The 20,560-nt window shown below is 37.3% G+C and overlaps 1 protein-coding gene across 2 annotated transcripts in view; it reads left to right on the top strand.

Annotated features, from left to right (window-relative positions):
* Positions 1 to 10,874, top strand: part of ankrd12 (ankyrin repeat domain 12) — a 79,644-nt gene extending 68,770 nt beyond the window's left edge. For both annotated transcript variants that reach the window (XM_079612851.1, XM_079612850.1), the window contains 4 exons: positions 1,094 to 1,192; positions 1,756 to 1,899; positions 2,266 to 2,361; positions 9,417 to 10,874. In XM_079612851.1, coding sequence (XP_079468977.1) covers positions 1,094 to 1,192; positions 1,756 to 1,899; positions 2,266 to 2,361; positions 9,417 to 9,602 — 525 coding nt within the window. In that variant the 3' untranslated portion in view covers positions 9,603 to 10,874. The remainder of the gene's footprint in view (positions 1 to 1,093; positions 1,193 to 1,755; positions 1,900 to 2,265; positions 2,362 to 9,416) is intronic.
* The last annotated feature ends 9,686 nt before the right edge of the window (positions 10,875 to 20,560 follow it).

The raw sequence follows: 20,560 nt of genomic DNA, 5'->3' as shown, positions 1-20,560 counted from the left end.
TTCCACCATTGCATAAATTAAATAGTCAAAATGTGCTTTTAACTGTTTTGTCTTGCTTTTCAATGAAAAAAATCAATTACAAAACTACAATATAAAAATATTTATTTAACAATGAACATTGTGTTTACATCCCAGCAGACATTATACCAACAAAGCACAATATAACTTAAAATAAATAAATTGTTGAACTAATAATTTTTATTTGACCATCTTTGAGCTTATATTAGGCCTATAGCTAACTAACTGCTGAAAGAGTTTAACGGTTGTATGCCTACAACAAAAAAGTGCATCTTTTAGTTGTTTGATTAACATTAAAATGACACAGACAGGTATTTAAGGCTGCTGTCATTTTATGACCAAATGCTTGGATCTACCGGTAATACAGTATAGCCTACTGACACACATCCGGTTTTCACAGAGCGGTTAAGCCATAACCGACTGTATTTACGTGAGATGCTCCACATGATGGGCAGTTTGACTGACACCTGTGTGTAAGTATTTCAGCATTCAGGTGCAAAGAGAAGTGAATTCGGGATTCTGTCTGAGAGAGCGCTTCTGGAGTGCGTGATTCAGACCGATACAACATTTGAGTTATTTTTTTTCACAACTTACTGCTCATAATTTATAACTTGATACTCTTTTTGAAGATTGTCGTTAAACACACGCGTCGCTGACTTGAATTACACTAAATAGTGCTGTAGCCTAATTTTTGGAAGATGCACCCCTCGACAATTCAGCAGGACAGTGTCTGCAAACGGCCATTTTTGCGTCTTTCTCGGACACTTTAAAACGCTTCCACACTGACGACATGTTTGCTGGATTCATAAAGCGTGAGCTGCGCGTCGCTGCCTCTCACTCTATGCCGGTTGCCTTTTGATCTCGTCATCAAAAATGTCATTGTTCGGTAAAATTTATTTGGTCTTTTCACTTGTTCAGCCGAACACCGAAAGTGTTTTTTTTTTTTTTTTGGGGGCCGAATAATTTCGGTTGCCGAACATTCGGTGCATCCCTAAATGTTTTACTTGAGTCTAAGAACAATACAATGAAACTAATGCTCAAATCTAAAGTCTCACCATACTGTTTGCTCTTGTAGATAACACCACCTCCCTCTCTACTTGAACCACTGAAGGAGATGTTCAAACAGCAAGAGGTGGTACGGATGAAGCTAAGACTGCAGCACAGCATCGAAAGGGTAAATGAAAACGTAAAATATACTAAACATCAAGCTCTAGATCTGAGTTTCCTGAACTAAAGGACAACGCAAAAGGGTTCATGATGGAACTGCTGAGGATTTGTGCGAAATGTATTAAAGGAATAGTTCACTTAAAAATGAAAATTCGGTCTTTATTTACTCACCCCCAAGTTGTTTCAAACGTGATTGAATTTCTTTCTTCTGCTGAACACAAAGGATCTCGGTAACTAGACAGATGATGGACCCCATTGACTTCCATAGTAGGAAAAAAAAATACTATGGAAGTCAATGGGGAATCAACTGTTGAAAATAATAAGTTGGGCTCTCAAGCGATTACATTTGTTTTTTATTGGATTGATCGCAATTTAAACGCACATCAAATTCGGATGAGAAATTACCCCCAAAAGATAATTTAAAGGCATTATTGAGTTAAATGAGAAAAGCATTGAATAGACATTACAAGTGTAGTCATTTTAAAAGTAGTTTGTTTTAGATTATTTTTTAGCTTTAGGTTGCTGCTTTTTGGTTGCAGTAAAGATGACTGAGGTTTTATGCACTTCTAGGAAAAGCTGATTGTATCCAATGAGCAGGAGGTTTTGAGAGTTCATTATCGGGCTGCAAGAACACTAGCCAATCAGACGCTTCCATTCAGTGCCTGTACAGTCCTATTGGATGCCGAAGTATATAACATGCCCCAGGATGTCCAGGTGAGTGGCCACATTATTAGGACATTATTTTAAAGTACTTTTAAACACTGTTACTTTTATTTGGTGTATGTAAGAGTACAATAAAATTACATTTTTACATGAATAAAAATTGTAATTGAGACGAAACTCCAAGAGCTGTAAAATGTTTAGACAACTTTACAGCTCTTTACACATTTTTCATGGATTCATTGAATTTTTTTAACAAAAACTTGCACTGCAAAGTGCATTCAACATCAGATCACAAAATCCGGTCAATAAAGCTCAACTTATTTTAAAACAAAAAAGTTATTTTAAATCCTCAGAAAATTGGTCCACATACGTTACGCTTCATCTTTACTAATCTCTCTTTTTTTTAACACATTTCAGGGTGATGATGGGAAGACCTCTGTAAGAGATCGGTTCAATGCAAGGCAGTTTATGTCTTGGCTTCAGGATGTAGACGACAAGTTTGACAAACTGAAGGTACAGAATGTAAAATTAAATTAAACAAACGATTCAAAACAATACAGACCAACCAGCATCTGTAGACACATCATGGAATAGTGGCCTCAAAAAATATTTGGACACTTAAGCTTAGACATGTGCCGGTATTCGGTAATGCGATAAATCGCGGTAATGAATTTGCACGATTTTGTTATCGCGGGAACTTCAAAATACAGTGAAAAATAATAGATCCGAATTTAGATTTTTAGAACGCACATTAGCTTATTTTCCATCAACCGCTTAAAAAAAAAACTGCGTGTATGCTGCGCAAAACACGTGCGCACTCTGATGTAAACTATACCCACATGTATAAGCACTGTGTGCATGCTGCGCAGCGCACGCTCTAGTCAAATGTAAACAATCCTCACATGGAGAAGAAGCATGGCGGAAGGAGGAACGTCGCAGACGATTTATCCCACTTCTAAAAGCAGGGCTGCCAATTCTCACGCATTCACCATGAGACTCACGCAACTGACACTTTTCACACGCTCTCACGCCACACATCCATTTACTCACGCAGAGAGCAGGTTATTTTTGATATGAAAAAATTCTCAGCTCTCAGATTCTGTCTATTTTATTACTACGGTTTTGGCGCTTGTAAATGTGACCTATCACTGTAACACTGTAAACCGATCATCTGTTACATTTTATTTAAAGATACAGTACAACTTACCGAAAGGTATATATGCCTCATACATAATATCGATCAATCAGTGTTTTTTAACCACGGAAAGAGGTCAATAAAACTGCAGGAGAACTATTGTGTCACAGAACATTACATTTACCTCAGGAAAGCCATTTAATGACCAGCACGTTAGTTGACTAGAAAAAATAGCTATAGAGAGTATTTTGCTAAATATGTGCACTATATTACATATTTATTATCTTTTTACTTGTGTCATTACATAATTAAATATAATGCAGTTTTTATTATAATAACACTTTGTTATTTTTAACCTTTTATAAAACCAGCTGATAGGCTCTCTGTATGTTTACAGCATTATGTGAGATATATTTTTCCTTGAGAAAAAATAACATGTAGGCTATATACTGTAGCCTTCCTATTTATCCAAATGAGTCAATTTTGAATCAAGATTGAAATAAAATCCACGAATTGAATTGAAATTGTGAATTTGCTCCCAGAAGGCAGAGCCAATCAAATTGCCAGGGCGGGCTTTAATCGATGATGGACAGATGATCTGCGGTTACGTAATCACCACGTCATCAAAGAGCGGTTGGGTTGAATTGGTTTTCCACAAAGATGAAGACGACTGCAGCTGGAGAACTGAGATGTTTAGATTCCGCTATCGCGTCTGTTATAAAAGAAATCGACAGCGCATTCATTTTAAAGACCCACTCCGATGAAAATCATGTTTTTCTAGGTGTTAACATGTTCTTGTGGCATTTTTCTGATGTTAGAGGACATATCTTGAGAAAAATAAGCTCAAAGTTGTATTTCTGAGTATTTCTACATTCAAATGTCTGTGAATCAGTAGCAGACGCAAAAATGCCGTTTAAAATAGACTGGAGTTATGACGTAGTAACTCCACTGGGCGGGGCCACGAGCTCATACTCAAATTGGAACACATACTGTAACAAATAAGTCACTTTTCACCGTCTATTAATCGTCAAAACTAAAGTTTGGAGAGCACAGACTGATACCGTCAGTAATTACATCATTACATAAAGAGAGAGGGCAGCCAGCCTCCTCCAGCCAAGCAACAGGCGACATTCGTGCATGTGAAATTCCGTGCTCGTCCAAGTAGACTTGCACACGCCGGGTGGCGACGAGTTTCGCCTGTCGCAGTCGTTGTCCTCTCGTGTGTCAAGCCCATCACTCGTGAGAGAGTCAGTCAGTTTTTCAGATAGAGCGGTGACATTAGCATCATAATAATCCCGAAATTCCGAGCAATCCACTGATACTAAATATGTCCTGATTGATCACTGTGGGAGGGATGAAATAGACGAAGTCGAGCTGTTTTTTACCGCGACGTCTCGGAGTGAAATAATGATCGGTGATCGGTGATAACTTTGATTAACTTCGGATAATAATAATTAACGTGTATATATAATACTGTAATGCTTCTCCGTGCCAACGGCTCCGCCCACAACGCAGAGGCGAATTGCTAATGAGCTACTGCCGCTCTGCTGAAGCGAAGTCCCAGAAAACGGCACAGGTTTTGAGATTTTGGCTAAAAATGGCATAATCATAATTTAAAGACCACTGGGAATGTTTCAAAATAGCTCAAAATATGATCGGAGTGGGACTTTAAAAGACGAACAGAGAACCGCAATCAAGGCATTTGTCGATTGGAAAGATGTGTTTGCCGTCCTTCCAACGGGATTCGGCAAAAGTTTAATTTATCAGCCGGCTCCGATGGTCGCTAAGAAGACGGGACGCATTGAAAACCAATAGAAGGGATGTGCTCACGATCTCTTTTCTCTGAAGCCTCAGATGAACACGCTTCTTCAGCATGGTCTCTTTCGTCGTCTTTCAGTCAAGTCGCGTTGCAACCGTGTTATAAAGTTGAGGCAGGGCCGACAAATGCGAGAAGATTTATTTGCTTTATTGTCGAGATCTAATCCTAAACGGAAAACTTTTGTATGTTCGTATATACATACACCTTTGTATTTCTCTCAAAAATTGTATTCGTGCTTGTAAGTACTCCGCTTCAAAGAAGTAAGTACTTCTTTTTACAACAACGGCAAAGATCGTTTACCCTCATTAATTTACTACTTCTTCCAGCGTGCGTACAGTTGACAACTATGCGTCGCTCAACATACGTCACTTACTGCGTTGCTCTGATTGGTTGTAGGTCTATCCAATTGAGTGCCGAGTTTTTTTTTTTCCTGGTTCGGTTAAGACACGCCTCATAATCAAAGCCTTATGGAGCATTCTGCCTAGAATACGAGTATGACGAAAGAACACGAGTGTGACGAAAGAACGCGAGTGTGACGAAAGAACGCGAGTGTGACGAAAGAACGCGAGTGTGACGAAAGAACGCGAGTGTGACGAAAGAATACGAGTGTGACGAAAGAATACGAGTCTGACGAAAGAATACGAGTCTGACGAAAGAATACGAGTATGACGAAAGAATACGAGTATGGCGAAAGAATACGAGTATGGCGAAAGAATACGAGTATGGCGAAAGAATACGAGTATGGCGAAAGAATACGAGTGTGACGAAAGAATACGAGTGTGACGAAAGAATACGAGTGTGACGAAAGAATACGAGTGTGACGAAAGAATACGAGTGTGACGAAAGAATACGAGTGTGACGAAAGAATACGAGTGTGACGAAAGAATACGAGTGTGACGAAAGAATACGAGTATGGCGAAAGAATACGAGTGTGACGAAAGAATACGAGTCTGACGAAAGAATACGAGTATGGCGAAAGAATACGAGTAGGGCGAAAGAATACGAGTGTGACGAAAGAATACGAGTGTGACGAAAGAATACGAGTGTGACGAAAGAATACGAGTGTGACGAAAGAATACGAGTGTGACGAAAGAATACGAGTATGGCGAAAGAATACGAGTGTGACGAAAGAATACGAGTGTGACGAAAGAATACGAGTGTGACGAAAGAATACGAGTGTGACGAAAGAATACGAGTGTGACGAAAGAATACGAGTGTGACGAAAGAATACGAGTGTGACGAAAGAATACGAGTATGGCGAAAGAATACGAGTCTGACGAAAGAATACGAGTATGGCGAAAGAATACGAGTATGGCGAAAGAATACGAGTGTGACGAAAGAATACGAGTGTGGCGAAAGAATACGAGTCTGACGAAAGAATACGAGTGTGACGAAAGAATACGAGTGTGACGAAAGAACGCGAGTGTGACGAAAGAATACGAGTGTGACGAAAGAATACGAGTGTGACGAAAGAATACGAGTCTGACGAAAGAATACGAGTGTGACGAAAGAATACGAGTCTGACGAAAGAATACGAGTCTGACGAAAGAATACGAGCGTGACGAAAGAATACGAGTGTGACGAAAGAATACGAGTCTGACGAAAGAATACGAGTATGACGAAAGAATACGAGTATGGCGAAAGAATACGAGTGTGACGAAAGAATACGAGTATGACGAAAGAATACGAGTATGGCGAAAGAATACGAGTATGGCGAAAGAATACGAGTATGGCGAAAGAATACGAGTGTGACGAAAGAATACGAGTGTGACGAAAGAATACGAGTGTGACGAAAGAATACGAGTGTGACGAAAGAATACGAGTGTGACGAAAGAATACGAGTGTGACGAAAGAATACGAGTGTGACGAAAGAATACGAGCGTGACGAAAGAATACGAGTATGGCGAAAGAATACGAGTGTGACGAAAGAATACGAGTGTGACGAAAGAATACGAGAATACGAGTGTGACGAAAGAATACGAGTGTGACGAAAGAATACGAGTCTGACGAAAGAGTACGAGTATGACGAAAGAATACGAGTCTGACGAAAGAATACGAGTATGACGAAAGAATACGAGTGTGACGAAAGAATACGAGTGTGACGAAAGAATACGAGTGTGACGAAAGAATACGAGCGTGACGAAAGAATACGAGTATGGCGAAAGAATACGAGTGTGACGAAAGAATACGAGTGTGACGAAAGAATACGAGAATACGAGTGTGACGAAAGAATACGAGTGTGACGAAAGAATACGAGTCTGACGAAAGAGTACGAGTATGACGAAAGAATACGAGTCTGACGAAAGAATACGAGTATGACGAAAGAGTACGAGTATGACGAAAGAATACGAGTCTGACGAAAGAATACGAGTCTGACGAAAGAATACGAGTGTGACGAAAGAATACGAGTATGACGAAAGAATACGAGTGTGACGAAAGAATACGAGTATGACGAAAGAATACGAGTGTGACGAAAGAATACGAGTCTGACGAAAGAATACGAGTCTGACGAAAGAATACGAGTGTGACGAAAGAATACGAGTGTGACGAAAGAATACGAGTATGACGAAAGAATACGAGTGTGACGAAAGAATACGAGTGTGACGAAAGAATACGAGTCTGACGAAAGAATACGAGTCTGACGAAAGAATACGAGTGTGACGAAAGAATACGAGTCTGACGAAAGAGTACGAGTGTGACGAAAGAATACGAGTTTGACGAAAGAGTACGAGTATGACGAAAGAATACGAGTCTGACGAAAGAACACGAGTCTGACGAAAGAATACGAGTCTGACGAAAGAATACGAGTCTGACGAAAGAATACGAGTGTGACGAAAGAATACGAGTATGACGAAAGAATACGAGTGTGACGAAAGAGTACGAGTGTGACGAAAGAATACGAGTTTGACGAAAGAGTACGAGTGTGACGAAAGAATACGAGTTTGACGAAAGAGTACGAGTGTGACGAAAGAATACGAGTTTGACGAAAGAGTACGAGTATGACGAAAGAATACGAGTCTGACGAAAGAATACGAGTATGACGAAAGAATACGAGTCTGACGAAAGAGTACGAGTGTGACGAAAGAATACGAGTTTGACGAAAGAGTACGAGTATGACGAAAGAATACGAGTCTGACGAAAGAGTACGAGTGTGACGAAAGAATACGAGTTTGACGAAAGAGTACGAGTATGACGAAAGAATACGAGTCTGACGAAAGAATACGAGTGTGACGAAAGAATACGAGTCTGACGAAAGAATACGAGTCTGACGAAAGAATACGAGTGTGACGAAAGAGTACGAGTATGACGAAAGAATACGAGTCTGACGAAAGAATACGAGTGTGACGAAAGAATACGAGTCTGACGAAAGAATACGAGTATGACGAAAGAATACGAGTGTGACGAAAGAGTACGAGTGTGACGAAAGAATACGAGTTTGACGAAAGAGTACGAGTGTGACGAAAGAATACGAGTTTGACGAAAGAGTACGAGTGTGACGAAAGAATACGAGTTTGACGAAAGAGTACGAGTATGACGAAAGAATACGAGTCTGACGAAAGAATACGAGTATGACGAAAGAATACGAGTCTGACGAAAGAGTACGAGTGTGACGAAAGAATACGAGTTTGACGAAAGAGTACGAGTATGACGAAAGAATACGAGTCTGACGAAAGAGTACGAGTGTGACGAAAGAATACGAGTTTGACGAAAGAGTACGAGTATGACGAAAGAATACGAGTCTGACGAAAGAATACGAGTGTGACGAAAGAATACGAGTCTGACGAAAGAATACGAGTCTGACGAAAGAATACGAGTGTGACGAAAGAGTACGAGTATGACGAAAGAATACGAGTCTGACGAAAGAATACGAGTGTGACGAAAGAATACGAGTCTGACGAAAGAATACGAGTATGACGAAAGAATACGAGTGTGACGAAAGAGTACGAGTGTGACGAAAGAATACGAGTGTGACGAAAGAATACGAGTCTGACGAAAGAGTACGAGTGTGACGAAAGAATACGAGTTTGACGAAAGAGTACGAGTATGACGAAAGAATACGAGTCTGACGAAAGAATACGAGTGTGACGAAAGAATACGAGTATGACGAAAGAATACGAGTCTGACGAAAGAGTACGAGTGTGACGAAAGAATACGAGTTTGACGAAAGAGTACGAGTATGACGAAAGAATACGAGTCTGACGAAAGAATACGAGTGTGACGAAAGAATACGAGTCTGACGAAAGAATACGAGTCTGACGAAAGAATACGAGTCTGACGAAAGAGTACGAGTATGACGAAAGAATACGAGTCTGACGAAAGAATACGAGTGTGACGAAAGAATACGAGTCTGACGAAAGAATACGAGTATGACGAAAGAATACGAGTCTGACGAAATATGATACCGGCACAATTTATGATAAAATTGATACCGGCACATGCCTACTTTAGCTATATACTTAAAAATACATAATTGTTACAGCATCAGATAATTAAACATTTAAATCAAGTGGATTTCACTCCAAAAGCAAGTTATTCTCCATATCAGTGGTTAGATTATCACTAACCTATTTATAGTCACTGTCACAACTGACGCAAATCTCTGTTTTTCTGCAGACTTGTCTCTTGATGCGTCAGCAACATGAAGCCGCGGCGTTAAACGCGGTTCAGCGGCTGGAGTGGCAGCTAAAACTGCAGGAACTGGATCCCGCCACGTACAAGTCGACCAGCATTTTCGAGATCCCCGAATTCTACATCCCTCTCGTAGAGGTCAACGACGACTTCGACCTGACGCCGATATGACCTGGCGACGAGATAAGGAGACAACATAACGTTTCGTAAGCTGTCGGACCGTGACAAGTGATGAAGTCAAGATGTGCGTAGCGTGATAAACACCAAGCACTTGATTCGGAGGTGTGTGTGCGTGTGTGTGTGTGTGTGTGTGTGTGTGTGTGTGTGCGCATGTATGTCGTGTGTTCGTGTGACTCTCCAAGATTTATAATAAAAGAAGTCAAAAAGAAAAGAGCGCTGCACTTCCAGGCATCACCGGTTCAGTCTGTGTTTGCTGTTCAAGTTCTGGTTCGACTTCACCACACGAGTGTTTAGACTTCAGGCCTTTACTAAAACGCACTTAACCCTGAGGTCCACTATCCAGAACGGTAGACCACCTTGGGTCAACAAAGAGGAGTGTCGTACAAAGCCAGCCTTCCGGAGGGTGAAGACCGCCATCGGGAAGCGAGAGAGAGAGAGAGAGAGAGAGAGAGAGAGAGATTCGTCGTCCTCCGTTAAGAAAGAAAGAGATCTCAGTCCAACATGTTTCTACAGTGAGTGTTCATAGATTATGTATAGATTGTGCTCCTCATTTTTTAACTTATTTTATACATACTGATTGTGCATTTGTAAATAGCCATGTAATTATTGTTTTTAACTTGTAAAAAAAAAAATGAAAGAAAACTGAGAGGACGGAAAAAGTTTAAGTAATAAATATTTTGATTGTAAACTTTGTTTTGTCTAATGTTTAATGGACCAAAGTTGTTTTTACATTGAAGTTCTTCGTTGTTGTTGCTGTTGATGTTTGCTTAACTCTTTAAGCATGTGTTTTGAAATGCTTTTTCTGTTTCGTTTATTTTTATTTTTATTTTTCCCCCTCTTTTATCCATCAAAGCCGATGTTTTTTGACTTGTGATTTCTATAATGTGCATGCTTTCGCAGGTTCGTCCCTTTCTGAAAAGTTGTACCGTGGTGAGGTTTACTGAAGTGGTCCTGGTTCTTTTACGCCATTCTTGTGTCTGTTAGTAACATCCACTTCTTTGCGTGTCGTCTCTTGTGTCTTGCGCACATTTAGAAAAGAAAAAGAAAAAAAATGAAAAAGTTTGTTGTGGTTTCTCAATAGGAAAAAAAATACCCCTTACTTTTACAATTTTAATGTGAGATCACAAACGAAACCTATTTTTTACAACGTAATGCCTTTTGAACGATGGTTCTAAAAATATGTCTATTTTAATATTTACTTGTTACATGAGGATGTACATATTTGTAATATATAATTGAATAAATTTTATTGGTTGTGAAATCAAAAACAGTTTTGCTCTTCTTCTTCTTCTTCTTCTTCTTTTTTGTTTAATGTACAAGTCATTGAATTTACCAGTGAATATAAATGTTTCTATACTCTGCATAAAAGCTCAAAGAATTTAATCGCCAGCAGATGGCAGAGTGGACAAATTAAATGTTAAAGAATATTAATCAACATCTCTTTAAAAAAAATAATTTAGTTCAGTATGAACTGTTTGAATATTGCATTGTTTTTGGAACTATTAAAAAACAAACCATAAATAATTAAAGGAAAGGAAAAACAATAATAATTTATAAATAAGGAAATAAATAATACAAATAATATATTATTTATAAGACCATTTTCTTAAAATATATATTTTTTATAATATTTATAATTAATAATATCATTATTGTTGTTGTTTTTGGATCTTTAATTGCATTTCCTTTTGTTTAGGCCTTTAATATTTACTTGTTACATGAGGATGTACATATTTATAATATATAATTGAATACATTTTATTGGTTATGAAATCAAAAACTAATCGCCACTCGGATATTTAGTTTGTATTTAATATTTAGATATAATAAGAGTGTCCAGCAGATGGCAGAGTGGACAAATACAATTTTAAAAAATATTAATCAACATCAAAGACTTATCTATAAAAAAAAATATTTAGTTCAGTCTTGTACATTTTATCGGTATGAAATGTTTGAATATTGCATTGTTTTTTGGAACTATTAATAAATAATGAAAGGAAAACCAATAATAATTTATAAATAATGAATAAGAAAATAACTAATACAAATAATATAGACAATTTTCTTAAAAATATATATTTTTTTAATAATTTTATAATTAATAATTTCATTGTTGTTGTTTTTTGATAAACAGCAGTCCAGATCTTTAATTGCGTGCCCTTTTGTTTGGGCCTCGTGAAACTTTTAAACATTTTGGCAGATCCTTTTTAATTCAAAATCACATAAATGAGGAAAAGACCAACAATTTATTATGAGACAACAATATTTGCTCTATTGTTAAACTGAATCTGACTCTTGTCTGTCTCTAAAGGGATAGTTCACCCCAAAATAAAAAAATATGTTGTCATTTACTTCCCCTCAAATTGTTCCCAAACCTGTATTAGTTCCTCTGATTAACACAAAAGATGATATTTTGAAGAATTTTAGTAACTAGAGACTTCCAGGGTAATATATATTTTGCTACTATGGAAGTTGTCAATGGGTGCCGTGCCGTCAACTCTTTAGTCAACAACATTCTTTAAAATATAAAAAAATGTGTGTGTTCAACAGAAGAAAGAAACTCATACATGTTTGGAACAAGATGAGGGTGAATAAATGATGACAACATTTTAATTTTTGGGTGAACTATCCCGTAAGAGTTCACTGGGCGGTGATGTGAGACAGGACTCTTCCTCTAGGGGGCGCTAAGAGGCTCAAAAAGCGGATTTTTCCATCGAGGTGCATTCAGACATCAGGACGTTTTTGGCTTACTGGAGACATGTGCACTGGTATATTCGTTTAAAACCTTAATTTTTTTATTAGATATAATATACAATAGAGAACAAATAGTATCAACATGTAAAAAAAAAAAGAACCGGAAAAGCCACCAGAGGAGAGAAGAAGAAAAAAACAAGACAACACGTACAATAATAATAATACAAGGAAATTTAAGCAAATAAATAAAGGAGATGCAAACAATTAGAGGATGTTAGGACAAGAAAATGCGACAAAATTTAAAGGGGGGGGGGGGTTTAAATTTTAAAAAGCGTTTGAAGGTAACGTTATTCGTTGAGAAAACTTTGAATAATGGCTTTAGTTTCGAACATTTACATTTATGAATATGACATTTTGCTAGTCAAGTAATAGATTTATAAAGTAAATCAAAGTTTTTCTCCGTATTAATAAAACCAAATTCGTTTAAAACCGTTAATTTTTTTTTTTTTTTTTTTTTTTTTAATGCTTTATTTGAACATTCATTTTACAGTGTGAAACAACCAAATAATAAAACAATTATTAAGAATAACAAAAATACAGTGATGTAAACAAGAATGGGGAAAAGAAAAAAAAAAGAAAAAAGAAGAAAGAGGGCATTACTTAAAATGAATAAGTCTAAACATTTAATAAAGTAAAAAGTTTGTAGGTCTTGCAAATTTTACATGTTCTTAGTGCTTTTGGGTTAAGAGAGGATGAAATTGTAATTAAGTAATGTTTTATCTCATGTAAGAACACCAAAAAAATTGGTTTACAATTTGAAAACTTGCATTTGTGAATATAAAATCTACATAGGAAAATAATTAGATTTATCATAAAGCAGGCATTTGAATCCAAAAATAACACTTTTAGGATTCGTAGAGAAATTTTGCAAGATATTGCTTGAGATAAACCAACTAACATCTTTCCAAAGTTGCTGAGTAAAACTGCACGACCAAAATAAATGAAGAAGAGTTTCAGTGTCATTCTGACAGAAAGAGCAATTAGTGTCAAAATTAGATCTGAATTTTTTCTTAAGGAAATTTTTAACTGGGTAAATATTATGAATTAATTTAAAAGATATTTCCTTTACTTTGTTTGTGAGGAGAAACCTTTGTTGTATGGACCATATATTTTTCCAATTTAAATTATCAAAAAGTCCATTCCAGTATGAGATTGCAGGAGGGGCAGAAATAATGTTCTCAAGGAATAGAACTCTTACTTTATAATTTCGTCCTTTTTTTATAGTGAAACATATCTCACCAATAGGAGTGTTGATAGGTTCAGGAAAAGATAAAGAACCCAAAGAGAGAGCATTATTTTTGAAAAGCATGAGTATGCCAGATGGAATAGCATCCATAACTGTGGCAAACTCTTTGGGAGTTACCGGTATATTATATTCTGAAAGAAACTCTGCATACCTAAAAAGCAGACCTTCGTTATTAAGGAGTTGTCTAACATGAAATATTCCATTACTGAACCAGTTATTATAGAACAAAGATTTATTCTTAAATAAAATGTTCCTATTGTTCCATATGTAACACCGATGAGGAGAAAAGTTATGCTTGTAGATGAGAGTCCACGCCAAAAGAACTTGTTGGTGAAAGTTAGATAGTTTGACAGGGAGTTTGTAAATATCATAATTACACATTAAAGCAAACTTTGCACCACCAAGTTGCGAGAAGGCAAGCTGAGGGAAAATATTCCAAATAGAGGAGGGGTTTTTAAGGAATCGATTAAGCCAATTTATTTTAATTGTGTTATTTAATGAACTGAAATCAATTAAATTTAAGCCACCCTTTTGTTGAGAATTTAGTATCACTGACTTTTTCAAATAATGGGATTTGTTTTTCCATAAAAATTTAACTAAGATTCCATCGATAATTTTACAAGTGTGTTTATCAATGTACAGTGACTGAGCAGCATAAGTCAGGCGGGACAGACCCTCTGCTTTAACCAGCAAGCCTCTGCCTTTCAAAGAAAGGTCTCTCTGCAGCCAGCAGTTTAGGCGTTTTGTTGTTTTTATAATAATTGGGTCCAAATTAGCAGAGCATCTCGAGTTATCATTGGTTATTTGTATACCCAAATATGTAATACAGTTTTTAACTGCAATACCACCAATTGAAGAGATCATACTGTTTTTTATCGGAAGTAATTCACATTTATTTAGATTTAGATGTAGGCCCGAGGCTTTAGAAAAGAGGTGAAGAGTACATAAGGCTGCTGGTATTTGCAGAGAGTCTTCTAGGAACAAAGCAGTATCATCCGCTAACTGATTAATAATTATCTCTGTATTGCCAATGCTGATGCCTTTTAGCTGGCTTGCTTTGATGTGCAAACTAAGAAATTGTGTCGCAATTAAAAAAAGATAGGGAGATACTGGACATCCCTGTCTCACTCCACGGTTTAAGAAGAATCTGGGAGAGGTACCGTTACTTAACTTAATGGAGCTACTACTATTCATATACAGCATTTTGACCATATTACAGAAGGAGTCTCCAAAACCAATTCTATTTAGTGCTTGAAACAAAAACTCACGTTCTAATGTGTCAAATGCTTTATAGTAGTCCAAAAATAAAATAAAACTTTCTTTTGGGAGTAAATATGAATAGTCCAATAGATCTAATATTAAGCGTATGTTGTTTGATATATGTCTGTTTGGCAGAAATCCTGACTGTGTTTCATCAATGATGGAATTTAGGACACATTTTAGTCTTTTGGCCATAACTAAAGCTATTAATTTGTAGTCATTATTTAATAAAGTGATTGGGCGCCAATTATCAATGAAAAGGGGATCTTTATTTGGCTTTGGTATTAGGGTTATTATTCCTTGACATAGGGTGGGGGGAAGAGTTTTTTTCTCTATGCTTTCTCTAAAAACCTCTAATAGAAATGATGCTATTTTTTTGCTAAATAGTTTATAAAACTCTGAAGTGAGCCCATCAGTGCCAGGAGATTTTCCATTTTTTAATGAATTAATTGCTTCTACAATCTCATTCATGGTAATAGGAGCGTCACAAAAATCTTTATTTAAAACCGTTAATTCAAAAGGGTTTGTACGTTGGGTGACGTGCGTTGAAGATCCGCACAGGCGATTGTGATTGGTCGAAACGATCAGCGCTGAGAAAAGTAACAGTTTTAACGTGACCTCGATTGTGCGCTTCTTCCCGATTCTGCAGGTAAAAGTCACAACTGAACAATAACACTGAGAAACTTCAATAGAGCTTTAATTGAAAATACATAGCGTAGAGTTAAAATAGAAGAATTATTATGTAGACCCGTGCAATATCAAACTGAGAAAAAACTATATCCGGGCTATTAAGCCACGCCCCCTGTAGGACCCGGATGTTCCGCTAATTGCCTTTCTACTCACTTATTCCATTTCTATGTATCAAAGCCGCTCATGTTTCTATTCAGAGTAAAAGGAGCCAAGACAAGAGATCCGTATGAGAGAAAGTCAAAAAAACAAAGGAAAGTGTTGAGAACGCTTCAAAGTCATACAGTAAGTGTGCATGTTTTATGTGCCAAAATACATGTAAAGATGTGACGTATATGCCAAATCTGTGACGTGATAATCCATAGTGTTTTTGCGTCATGTTTGAGAATCAGCAGCTCTTTTTGGATGCCTATATAATATTAAGTAAACCAGTATTTGCGGCGTTTAAATGCAACGTTTTCTTTGTTTTTAAGTCAAATGAAGAAAGAAACGTTCAAACACATGCCAGCAGAAAGTTTCGCAGTTTTCTGCATTCCAGATCTGTGTTTAATTTGCTTGAATGTGACGTAGCTGGATCATATTTTCCAAGTAAAAAAAACAAAACAAAAAAACAAAAATTACGAACCAGCTGCTGTCCTATGGACACACAACAACAAAAAACAAAATATATATATATATTTTTAATATGCTATAGATTTGGAGATGTACCATGGTGTATGGTAATGGTGTATACTACTGTCATATGGTATCATGGTGTATACATCTATATTATTATTAATAATAAATAATAACTATTATAATTAATATTTTTGTCCCTCCCTTCTCTCTCTCTCGCTCTCTCTCTCTCTCTCTCTTTCTCTCTCTCTCTCTCTCTCTCTCTCTCTCTCTCTCTCTCTCTCTCTCTCTCTCTCTCTCTCTTTCTCTCTCTCTCTCTCTCTCTCTCTCTCTCTCTCTCTCTCTCTCTCTCTCTCGCTCTCTCTCTCTCTCTCTCTCGGCTTCAGGTGTGTGTGTGTGTGGTTTTGGTCAGGATGCGTCCGGCTCTGTTCCTCTGTCCCGTCCTGATCTCTCTGTTATTTCTTCTGTCTGGACTGACCGTCATCAATGGCTGTAACAAAGCTCTGTGTGCCAGTGATGTCAGCAAATGTCTTCTACAGGTAAGTCACACACACACACACACACACACACACACACACACACACACACACACACACACACACACATTTATCATCACACCGGGTCAGGTCGCAATATTTCATATCCTCTGTTTTTTCTTTCTTTTATCTTCTTTTAAACTAAGACATTCATGCCGATAATATACACACAAGTCACATTTCATCCAATATCATTTGCTCTTTGTAAGAGTTAAAAAAATGGATTATCCATAAAAATCTTTATCCCAAATGCCTGGACAGTAATGCAAATGTATTGGTCAGACTCCGGCCTCAATTCATGCTTGATGCGGTTTGACTTTATATTATTTACACAAGAATGAAATCTAATCGTCATTAACAAAGATTCATTGTTTAGGGTTAGGAGAAAGCTGCATTTACATCTCTTGTGGAATACACAATCTTTTCAGATTCCTGAGTGCAGAAAATGTTACTATTGTGATACAATTCTAGACGTAAGTTTTTAGTTTTTTTCTGGTTGTGTGTTCTCCTGTCTGTAGTAGAAACACACATGCCCAGTGTTTGAGGGCAACTGGGTGGAACACATTTTATACTGGATCACTTTTTCCCTGCAGCGTAACAGCAACTGTACACTGTGTGTGTGTGTGTGTGTGTGTGTGTGTGCGTGTGTGTGTGTGTGTGTGTGTGTGTGTGCATGTGTGTGTGTGCGCGTGTGTGTGTGTGTGTGTGTGTGTGTGTGTGTGTGTGTACAGGTTAAGCTATACTTGTGAGGTCCAATTGTCCTCACTTATATAGTGAAATATTATACAATACAACCTATCAGTGAGGAGTGGACATTTTACTGGTCCTTGCTATTTAATCCCCTTAAAATGCTTATAAATCGTCTAAAACTAGTTTGTATTTAAATCTAGTGTTTAGCGCATGTTTCTGTGATGGAGGGCTTGGGTTTTGGCAATATAAAATATCATAACTTGATAGAAAATCAATGGAAGTCAATGCACTAATGTAGTCCTCACTTGTGTGTGTGTGTGTGTGTGTGTGTGTGTGTGTGTGTGTGTGTGTGTGTGTGTGTGTGTTTTATAAACACAGGTTTATATATTCAGTGGTTTTTCAAATGGTAACATCCTGGTATCTTGATGAGTATCATATGAAAACTATGATACAGGAATCTCAGCATCATAGTACATTTGGGAATGTCCTACATCTCTCTCTCTCTCTCTCTCTCTCTCTCTCTCTCTCTCTCTCTCTCTCTCTCTCTCTCTCTCTCTCTCTCTCTCTCTCTCTCTCTCTCTCTCTCTCTCTCTCTCTCTCTCTCTCTCTGATTAGATCTCTCTTTGCTCTCGCTGTGTTTACTCTAGTGTGTGTGTGTCCCTGTGAGACTCTGAGAGGAAGAGAGACAGAGACAGTGAGACGGGCGTCTCTCCTGTGTTAGAGATCTGTCTGGGGAATAAACACAGGAGGTTCATGACGTCACTGCAGTAAACAGGCTGGCGCTGACTGATGGACGAGAGACTGTAGAGACACACACACACAAACACACACACACACACACAGACACAGACAGACACAGACAGACACACACACACACATACACACACACACACAGACACACACACACACACACACACACACACACATTATTCAATATTGATATTTATCTGTATTTGATGTCATTAATGGGAAAGGAAATGCATTCCACATGTTTGCTAGGCCTCAAGAATGAATGCAGTGTTAAAAACTATAAAAAATAATTGTTGTTAAATGTAATAAAGCTGATATCAAATATAATGTACATATTAGATGAGAAACTTAATAAACTTAAAGCTAATTAGAATTGAATATTTTTTAAATAAAGCAAACTAATAAAAATGAGAAAAGCACATCACAAAATGACTAAAACTTAAACTAAAATTAAAATGAACATTTAAAATAATAATAATTCAAATGTCAATAAATACTATTATAGTATATAAATAATACTACCCCATGCAAAGTTTTCATTCTCTGTTTTATGATTTAATACAAATTTTATATAAAAATTTCAATATATCATAATCATCGAATTTTGCAAAACTTTACGAATGAAATTATTTCTTAAAATGTTAACAATTTGATCATTTTTTAAAAATGTAAACAAAAGTATAACGATTAATCTACAGCAAAATATACATTTATTAAAACATGGGTGAATATATTATTATATTCCTTATAATAATAATACAATTTATTGTATTATTATTATAACTTTGAGAGGTACATTTTACTATACAACAACAATGTATTTGTCATAATTTCACATGCCTGATATTTAGATGTAGGCTAAAGTTTATTATTAATATTGTGGATTTTTTTCCAGATACATATCAATATGGATTCATTGCCCAGAAGTTGCTAGGACATTTTTCATGGTTGCATTGCTTGTTGGTTGCGAGTGTGACCTGTATAGTTGCTAATGTGTTTTAGAAAGTTGCTTTAGTGTTGCTAGCCGGTTGTGTCATGGGTGTTTGACAGGCCGTTGACTGCTGGTTCAGAAGTTTCTGTGTATATGTGTGTGTGTAGTTGCTGTCGGCTGTCAGTTGTGTGTCTCTAGGTGGGGCAGCTGAGGTTGTTTTAGTCACACATGAATGCTTTGTGGGGCAAGGCAGCACACGTCCCGTCCGCTCAGAGCACTTTCACAAACACACACACACACACACACACACACACACACACTTTCCCCTGTCTGAACGGCCCTTCACTCCACCTCACTCGCAGCTCAAGAGAAAATAACAGCTGACTGGAACAAACACAACTGGCAGCTAAAATACAGTAAAAAATTTAACTACCTGTACATTTTACAATTTAAAACTGTAATAGAAACTCCATTTATTTTCTCCATAGGCAAATTGATTTTGTGAACTATATAACTTATAAACCTTTAAAGACTGTGAGCTACGAGGTTGTTAATCGATAGCGTTTGCTTCTGTTGAAGCCGTCAGCCCGCATTATTCCAGCTTAGTTTTTAAATTAATCATGTTTAACAGTGAAATTCCTGGTGAAAAACTACATTTCCCATGATGCTGTGCAGAAAATTACACCAATCAGTCAAAAAAAGCAGCACTTGCCAAAATAGCTCTTTAGCTCCGCCCACTCCCATGAAGCACTGCGAATAATGAATTTCCGTACACTCAAAATATTTAAATATTTCAATGCATATTTTGCAATAAACTAAACGTGTGAACCGGAAGTTGCAAACAACTTTTCTCGAGTGTTGTGATGTGTGTGTTGTTACTTTAGCCTCCTCTCCATCTCGCTCATAGCAAACTCGCGGTTTGAGGGGAGTGGTTAAAGTCCACATGATATCAAAATTGACCATATTTACTTTATTTGCCTAAATTGATCGTTTTGTGGTGAACAGTTCATCCATGCAAGTCAATCCACACAAAACGATTTTTTGGCTTCGTAATCTTTAATCAAAATCTGAAAAGGCCCCTCCCCTCTGCATTGGAGGACCTTCCCTGATGACGTCGGTTTGACGGTTTTGGTGTCTGCTTAACATCCGTAACCACGCCCCTCCAACTGACAGTAGACAGGCTGAATGAAACGCCTACTTTTCTAGATCCAATCAGGTGCTAGTTGGGAAAAAAGCCACGCATGCTAAAGTTTGAGCTGACTCACAAATGTGCTCGACTACAACAACTCTTCCTCTTCTCAACATGGACTGTGTGTTCAGGGGGCGGGGCTTATGTACATGTTAGGGTTGCTGATGTCACTACCCCGGGAGGAATGTCGTGTAGTTCCTACCAGCCGTTTGTTGTAGTCCTTTTCTTTAAAAGCAAATATCTTCCTTTGCATTGAACTTTGAGCGTTGTAACTTTGCAGATGTTGTTTAT

This window comes from Phoxinus phoxinus, assembly GCF_949152265.1.
Source record: "Phoxinus phoxinus genome assembly, chromosome: 5".
In the NCBI taxonomy this organism is placed as follows: Eukaryota; Metazoa; Chordata; class Actinopteri; order Cypriniformes; family Leuciscidae; genus Phoxinus; species Phoxinus phoxinus.
This window is presented reverse-complemented; position numbering and strand designations above follow the sequence as displayed.